Source organism: Nannospalax galili, unplaced genomic scaffold (assembly GCF_000622305.1).
Source record: "Nannospalax galili isolate Female #2095 unplaced genomic scaffold, S.galili_v1.0 scaffold816, whole genome shotgun sequence".
NCBI lineage: Eukaryota > Metazoa > Chordata > Mammalia > Rodentia > Spalacidae > Nannospalax > Nannospalax galili.
The window spans coordinates 560893-570138 of record NW_008338116.1 but is presented as its reverse complement, the minus strand read 5'-3'; the positions used below and the strand labels follow the sequence as shown (position 1 = coordinate 570138).

Sequence of the window (9246 nt, the reverse complement as noted above, 5' to 3'; positions counted from 1 at the left end):
AGAGGTGAAAAACATTACCATTGAAATCTACCTGATGACTTTATATCCATGCTCAGGTGAAGGAGCTCAGAAAGTAACTGACTGTGACTAGTAATAATCAGATACAGAGAGAGCAGAAATACATGTGCAAACATCTGTTAATTGCATTAAAAATGAATTTTTTTGTATATAACTGTGTATTTTAATAATGAAATGGAGATCTTTTTAAAGGTTAAAACCTCATTCAATTTTATGTCTTACAGGGTTTATACTGAGTACAATATTGTATAACTGTAATAATTCAACTGTAAACCTAAAAATTTACAGCCAATTTCATCTTAGCTCTGGAAATTGTTATTGAATATGTCAGTGCTGTTGTAATGAAATGCTTCTTCTAATTATGTGGTTATTAAATAAACAATTAAAAAACAAACAAAAAACCCACCTTATATGCATGTATGAAATTTTCAATAAATTTTAAAAAAGAATAAAAAAATAAAAGAGTTGAAGAAAAAAATATGTATTTTATTTATTTTTATTTTATGAATGTATTGCCTGCATGCATGTAAGTGTACCTGTGTCATGCAATGCCCATGAAAGTCAGAGGAGGGTGTCAAACTGGAGTTACAGACCACTGTTAGCTTCTACGTGGGTGCTAGGAACCAAACCTGGGTTGTCTGCAAGAGTAGTCAGTGTTCTTAACCACTGAGCCATCTCTCCAGCCCTGATTTGTTGTATCTCTTGTAACAGATAATAACAATCTCTGCCTTGAGGACAGAAATTATATTCAACATGCACTCTATGCTTCTTTCCATACCATAACCAAAGGATGTAACAAAGGATACACAATTTTTAAAAGATTTCAAAGATGAGATTTTTATCAACATTCAAAATGAAGATTTAAAACATTAAATCTAATGTTATGAGAGACCACCAAATATTATGAACTTGAAGTAGAAACTAGGAAAAAAGGTATCAAATTTTGTTTTTATGATTTTCTTTAAAGACAATCCTCATCTTGCATGCTAGAAAATCTATTATTTCTTTCTGCTTTAGTTTTAAATTTGTATTGTCATATGCAAATATATTCATGTTCTATGCAAATTTAAGAGGGCAAGAGCTTTTAGAGATTCAACTGTATATTTTTCTACAAATAATGTACTGTGGGAAAACTGAAATCTAAAAATTTTTTTTAGGCATCGAGTTTGAATAAAAATGATTTTTAAGTTAATGTCATTTTGCCACTTTTCATTTAAAAAATAGAAACCTTTAAAATATTTTTACCTAAAATAACTATGATAAGCAAAACAAGAAAAAGTATTTTAATAGATAGTAAAATAAATCCATGAGCAATGAGGATGCTTCACAGAAGGCCTGCAATGTTATACATGTGACACATCTTATTTTTCTGGATTTCTTTGCTAACTTTTAGCATTAAAGCACTGGAAATAATTTTCTGTATGAAAATATTTTTTTCTGAATCTTCTGTTTCAAGGGAAGTTCTCCTTTGCTAGTGTGAAAGGTAAACTGTGCACTGAAATATTGATATTAGCCTGTAGCATGTAAGAAAAAAAAATCTTCCATTAGAATTTGTTTTCTAAAGCTTTTTAAATCTTGATCACTGTAATTATTCCCATTGCACTTAAGAGTATCACACAGAATGGATGTAACAACTAAGAGAAGGAAAATATCCTTATATTAAATATTGCAGCTCATTGGCAAAAATCAAAATAGTTCTTCAAGAACAAAACCTCTTAAATTAGAATATTAATATACAATTGTATTTTTAAAAACAATTTCTGAAATGGTTTTCATAAATGTTGAAATGTCTTACAAAAAGTTAAATTCTTTTCTTGGTCAAGCACAAATACTCTATGAAGACTTAAAAGCAAATCAATCAGCAGGGCATGGTGGTGCACGCCTTTAATCCCAGCACTCGGGAGGCAGAGGCAGGCAGATCTCTGTGAGTTTGAGGCCAGCCTGTCTACATAGTGAGTTCCAGGACAGCTGGGGCTACAGGGAGACTCTCCCAAAAAGACCAAAAAAAAGCAAATCAATCAAGCTCAAATAATATTAAACCACTAAAACTTATCCCACTAAGCTATCATCTACTCTTTTATGAATTTAATATTTATATATATTATGTTTTACGTATATACGTATGTACATGTGCATGTGTGTGAGCAGGTACGTTAACTTATTTTTTAAAATATTTTATTATTTTTATTTTATGTGTATGAGTGTATTGCCTGGATGTAGGTAAGTGCACCCATGTCATGTAATGCCCGTGGAGGAGAGAAAAGGCCATCAGATCCCCTGGAACTGGAGATACGGGCAGTTGTTAGCTGCCATGTGGGTGCTGGGATTTGAACCCAGGTCTTCTGCAAGAACAACCAGTGTTCTTAACCACCAAGCCATCTCTCCAGCTCTAAACGTGTTTATTTTTATATTAAGACAATTATAGTGTTTTGTTTGATGAGATGTTACAGGTTGCTTTTTTTGAGACAAGAGTCCCACTCTCCAGCCCACGCTGGTGTCAAACTCACCACTTGGGGTAGTCCTCCTGTGGTGGATTCCCCAGTTATTAGGATTACAGGTGTGAGCTACCATGCTCCGAACTATACACTGCCATTTTAAATTAGCTTCAAGTTTTACTTGAAAAAAAGAGAATTTGGAGGCTCAGTGTGATGATAGCACACACCTGTAATTCCAGTATTTGGGAAGTAGAGACAGGAGGATCAGGAGTTCAAGGTTACCCTCTGCTACACAATGAGTTCAGGGCCAAGAACTGAACATGTATAATTTGGAATAATGCTATGACCATCAGATGATAAGCATGAAAGTTATAAAAGATGGATAGCCTATCACATATTGATAGAAAAAAAGAAGTTCCTTGATTGTATAAAGAAGAGCATATTTGTTTGATTAGAGATGGAAATTTTTCTTCTGTAATGTCAACACCTGGAGGAAGAAGCAGAATGCTCAAGTTCAAGGCCACCTTAGGCTACATACAAAGGCCCTGCTGCAAAAACAAAACAAAACAAAACAATTACCAGGTTCAGCTACCCAAGGCGTACAAGTACAGTCTAATGCAGTAATTCTCAATAGCTTCTGGGAGAAAGGCTAGGCAGTGTGCTTCTCCAGATGCTGGAAATTAGTGATCACTGATATCTGATGTGCATTCAAAAGTGTGAAGTAAAAGCTTAAGAAAATACTTTTTTTACTTTTTTTCAACTATTTAAGCTGAGTCTTATGTGAAGAAATAGTGCCACGTTGGCATAATGCCAATGCTCTTCATCTGGTTCCAAGAAACTCTTCATGGGTAATAAACAATTTGGACTCCAGCTGTATATGAAGTTAGAGCATACAGCATCACAGCAGTCCCAACAATGTAAGTAGAATGGACATCTAAAAATAATGAAGAAAAAAGGGGTTGGCCAAAAATGAACTGATGGTTCATTTTAACAGTTTTTGTATGTTTTTAATAAAATTCACAGAGGGGCGAGTATGAAGTCATAAGGCTTTGATTCCAATACTCCAGAGGCAAAGGCAGGTGGATGTCTATGAGTTCCAGGGCAGCCAGAGCTACACAGGGAGACCCTGTTTCAAAAAGGGGGGGGGATGGGTGACTGCATGACACGGTTGCATGACACATGCAGGCAATACGCACATACACATAAAAAATAAAAATAATAAATAAAATTTTAAACAGGGGGGATGGGGATTAAAAGTTTTGTTTCACCTCCCACATTATTCAGTAGTGTTAGGGAAATATTTTCTTTTTTCTCTCCTTTCCTTCCCTTCTTTTTCTTTTTCTATTAGACACAGGGTCTCCCTGTAGCCTCAACTGGCCTGGAACTCACTATGTAGGCCAGGCTAGTCTTTAACTCACAGAGATCTGGTTCTGCCTCTGAGTGCTGGGATTAAAGACGTGTGCCACCATGCCTGATTCCTTCTTTTTCTTTTTACTAAAGACAAAACATCATGTTTTGTCTCAAACTTGACAATCTCCTGCTTCAGTTTCCTGAGTGCTAGGTTTCCAGTCATACCAGTATGGTTGGGATTACCCTGTTTAGATGAATATTCTTCTGATAAATCACCACTTTTAAACAAAAGATGTGGTGTCTGTTTACGAGAGTCTGTCACTAGTTTTTGTTTGTTTGTCAAGTAAAGTAGTTATAGAAACCTCCACTTCTGTTTACAGGAAATTATTTTATTATAAATTCATTTAAGGTGGTAAAGATAGAGAGGGAGAGAGAGAGGGAGAGGGAGAGGGAGGGGGAACCTTCTGCCTCAGCTTCCCAAATGCTGGAATTAAAGGCATGTGCCACTATGCCCAATGTATGTGGTTTACTTTCCTTACTAATCCTTTCTGAATTATTATTATTATTATTATTATTATTATTATATTATTATTATTAATTTTGGTCTTTTTGGAACTCAGAGATCTGCCTGCCTCTGCCTCCCAAGTGCTGGGACTAAAGGCTATGCCACCACTCCCAGCCAAACCTGAACTGTTTTCTGTAAAGACATGGTGTTGCTTAATCTTCCCTTAATCTTCCACTTCCACCTCAGTTCTCTAGAACTGGTGTTACAGACCTGCACAGCTATGTCTGGCTTCTCTGTGACTTGAATGTACATCAAAGGTTCAGATGAATCTAAAGTAAAATCTAGTCAAATGCTGGAAGAAACACAAATGATTAGATTGGTTGAAGATCTAAGGCTAGTGATTTTCACTTATTAGCATTAATTTTACATATCTCTGTCTTAACTGTCTTCTTCCTCTTCTCCACCTAACCCTGAAGAAACAAATGCCATACTTTCAATCTGCTTCCATGAGTCACAAATGCAATAATCAAGAATTCAGATTCCTACAATATGAACTGATACAAAAATAATCATTTGATCTCATAGTGCTAATTTTCTAATTAAGAGTGTCTTCTAAATTTGTGCTCCATGGACAAATCTAAATGTACTGAGTTCTATAGGCTGTTGATATGCTATGGAAGGTGATGCTGCTAACATAAATTTGAGAAAACATTGGACAATGTAGTTTTTTGTTTGTTACAGGCATCTGGGGGTTTTCAGTACGTTGGCAGACACTTAAGTCTTTAATAGTTTCTATTTACATCTTAGAAAGTATTCCAAACTTATGTATCAGCTTGAATAATGGTAACTTCATAAGTCAGTTTTCAGGAAAAATAAGGTTTTGCTGCTTTTTAAAATAACATGCTCCTGGCCGGGCGTGGTGGCACACGCCTTTAGTCCCAGCACTTGGGAGGCAGAGGCAGGCAGATCCTTATGAGTTCAAGGCCAGCCTGGTCTACACAGTGAGTTCAGGTCAGCTGGGATTACAGGGAGACCCTGTCTCAAAAAGACAAAAAAATAAAAAATAAAATAAAATAACATGCTCCTTGCCTAAGAAATTTTACTTTTAATTGAAGATTATTTTAATTATAGTTTTACATGTGTATGTAAACATGCATTAGAAAACTGGTAGCAAAAGCATCCTAAATTATTAATTAATTGGTTTTGGAGGATTATAAGTTTTTAAATGTACTTTCCCAGAGAATCTGTATTTTCTACACCTTCAAGTCGGTTTCACAAAATTCTGCACAATAACTATATTCAACTCATTGGCTTTTGTTTAAAAGGCAAGATACTATATCTTTTTCTATATATCCCAAACTGAAAGATAAAACTAAGCTATGGTGATGAAGTAAAAAGCGGTCGTATGTGCGGAGGTGGGAGTGAGTAGTCACTGACATAGAATGGCTAGGGCAATTGTAGAGTAATGGAAATGCTCCATATTTTATTTGAGTGATGGTGAATAAGGGTATATAAAATTCTTAAAACTCACTGAACTGAATCCAAGAACATGTATTTTATTGCATGATATTTAACTCTTAGTAAAAAAAGAAGGCCACCCTATAATCAAGGACCTAAAGTATAACAGAAAGCTGAGCTGGTTTGGAAGTCCTACTTTTGAAGTTCTATTTTCTGAAGTCTACTTTTACTTCCCTAAATATAGAGAAGAAATTATTTTCAGATTTACCATATTGGATTATCTTCCAAGTCGTCTTATGAGACATCTTACAAATACTCATTACTACATCTTTTAATCACCTGAGAGAGAAAAAAAATCAACATAAAACAAAAACTAAAGGCCATTTACAACTGGAACTACTGGACATTGGCACAGCACTAAACTTAGCACTTCCAGAATGAACTGCAAGAACAGCATTATAATTCAAATAACTCAAAATATTGATTTCTCAATTATTCCCCAGTTTTCCACACCTCCCCCCAAAATGAACTTTGAAGAGTTTATTTGATTGAGCAAACTTTGAAAGCAGAGGATTAAAAAGTGAAAAGGGGGTGCAGAAATTAGCAGAGGTGGCACTACCTGAAAGCTCATCAGAAAGGGGAGTGAGAACAATATCAGGCAAGAAGGGTTTGGAAGTATGGATCAGAACAGGAGCACTTTTAGCACTGCGAATATAGGCCGATGGCAGAGCACATTCACCAATGGATCGGCTTCTCATGGCTTTAAAAAAGGAAAAGAAAGAAGTGGGGAAGGAGAAAAGAAGAGTGACTGTAATGAAAGGCTGTGTCACAGGAAAAGCAGCAACAGAGAAAACTCAAAGATACAAAGGAAGGAAACTCTAAATCAAAACATTTCAGCACAGCAAATACTAGCAAGCTGTAAGAAGAAATCACAACACACATTTTGAATGTAATTTTTTTGGTGTAAAGCAGGAAATGTCTTTTACTATTAGCAATTACAATGGAATAGCATTAAAAAAAAGGCAGACACTTTAGCACACTTTCAAAACTAATAATGAGAAATTTATCAGATGGAAACATTGAAAAATAGTCAATATTATTAGTCCAAAGAAAGTTTGGTACCATATTTGGACATTTCTCTAGTCAGTTCTTCTTAGGGAAGCTGAATTCTAAGATAAATCACTCCTATATTCATATTCTTACTCTTACCCAAATATTTTCCAAATTGCTAACAAGTTTTTTTTTTTTTTCCGTGTAATTTTATTTAAGTCATGACTTACTCTTGTGCTAGCTGTTGTTCCTGGTAGGAGAATGCTTTATAAAACCAGTATCTCTTATTTGTAGTAAAACATAATAATAGAAGTAAAAAATTATAAGTAGAAACATTTATAGAAAACAGAATTTACAACCAGAATTTACAATCAACATTAAGAATCAGGTTCTTAGCCAGGTACTGTTGCACACACCTTTAGTTCTAGTACTCAGGAGACAGAGGCAGGCTGAACTCTGAGATTGAGAACAGCCTGGGCTACATAGGAAGTTCCAGGCCAGTTGTAGCTACCAGGAAATCCTGTTTCAAAAAGACAACAACAACAACAAAAAATCAGGTCCTTGGGGTTGGAGAGATAGCTCAGCAGTTAAGAGCACTGGCTTTTCTTGCAGAGGACCAGGGTTCAGTTCCTAGCACCCAAATGGTGGCTTACAACCATCAGTAACTCCAGTTCCAGCAGATCCATACCCGCCTCTGGTTTCAGTAGGCATTATACTCACATGGTGCACTTATATATACGCATGAAAAACATGCAAGCACATTAAATCAATAAATAAATATTTTTAAACTTTTAAAAAATATTTATTTTATTTTATGTGTGTGTGTGTATTGCCCGCATGTAGGTAAGTGCACCTGTGGCGTGCAATGCCCGCGGAGGTCAGAAGGGGCTGTCAGATCCCCTGGGACTGGAGTGAACAAACAGTTGTTAGCTGCCATGTGGGTGCTGGGATTCGAACCTGGGTCTTCTGCAAGAACAACCAGTATTCTTAACCGCTGAGCCATCTCTCCAGCCCCATAAATAAATATGTTAAAAAAGATAATCCAGTGCTTGGGAGCCAGAGGCAGGAAGACCAGAAGTTCAAGGTCATCCTCAGCAACATAGTGAGTCTGAGGCCAGCCTGGGCTAAATGAAAACCTCTGTTCAAAAACAAAACAAATAAACAACAATAAAAAAACAGATTCTGCTATTCAAGTCATAAACATACAAAAACTTTATGTGTTTAAAGATAAATAACTATAGGTTACTTTTTAAAAAACTTGTTTTAGTAACATTTAATAATTTCATAACGAGGCGCTAGTTCACAAAGATAAGAAATTTTTTGGTTCATTTGATAATAACCAATAGCTTAAGCTTCCGAGAGATTTTAACTTTTTTTTTTTTTTAAGGAACCACTGATTAAATAAACTTACAACTATTCCTATGTGTGAACACTATGTTTAAATAATACTGCATAATGGCCAATAAAAATGATAGAGGCAAAAAGGAAGAAAAATCAAAACAAAATGCCAGACATAGTTGTCCAAACCTTTAATTCTGGCACTGGGGAGGCAGAGGTAGAAGGATCTCTGTGAGTTCGAGCCACCCTGGTCTACATAGTAAGTTCTAGGCCACAACTATACAGTGAGACCAGATTCAAAGAGAAATAAAAGAGCCAGGCAGGGTGGTGCATGCCTTTAATCCTAACACTTGGGAGGCAGAGGCAGGCGGATCTCAGTGAGTTCGAGGCCAGCCTACTCTCCATAGCAAATCCAGGCCAGCTACGGCTACCGGGAGACCCTGTCTCAAAATGATCAAAAAAATAAAAACAGAAAAAAGAAAAAAATAACAAAATACCAAGTTTAAATGTCTATCATCAATCCAAAATCCTACACTTCCCTGTTTAATGGAAAACAGTCTCTGATGCCAAATTTATTTTTATTTTTCATGTATGAATGTTGTGAGTGCAATGCCCACAGAGGTCAGATGAGGGTGTCAGAACTCTGGAACTGGAGTTAGAGATAGTTGTTAGCTGCTATGTGGGTGCTAAGAACCAAACCCAGGTCCTCTGCAGCAGGAGCCAGTGATCTCTAGCCCCAAGGATGCCAAATTTCTATAGCCTGGCATCTAAGGTCTGTACAACTCAATTTCAATCAACCACTCACTGAAACTGAACAGCCTAGAGGTGTTCTCCATGCTGCTACCATACAGCACTTTATACTGTTCCCTGAAAATGTTATACTTCTATCACATCATGTTAATGTTAATTATGCCCTTATTCTCCCTTCTTTCCTGACAAACTCTCATACTTGAAATAAATTATCATACTCCATATATCACCTCACTTAAGAAACTTTTTAAATAACTTTTAAAAATCCATGCCCACTCCCTCCCCTCCAACTCCTCCCATATCTCCCCATCACTTTTTCCTGACAACTCCATGTACTCTTTC

The 9246-nt window shown here is 36.1% G+C and overlaps 1 protein-coding gene across 12 annotated transcripts in view; it reads right to left on the bottom strand.

Annotated features, from left to right (window-relative positions):
* Ralgapa1 (Ral GTPase activating protein catalytic alpha subunit 1) overlaps nucleotides 1-9246 on the bottom strand; it is a 276016-nt gene that overhangs the window by 167651 nt on the left and 99119 nt on the right. For 6 of the 12 annotated variants that reach the window (XM_029563450.1, XM_029563444.1, XM_029563443.1 and 3 more), the window contains exon 17: nucleotides 6386-6526. The exons of the other annotated variants lie outside the window; for them this stretch is intronic. In XM_029563450.1, coding sequence (XP_029419310.1) covers nucleotides 6386-6526 — 141 coding nt within the window. The remainder of the gene's footprint in view (nucleotides 1-6385; nucleotides 6527-9246) is intronic. 12 annotated transcript variants of the gene reach the window in all.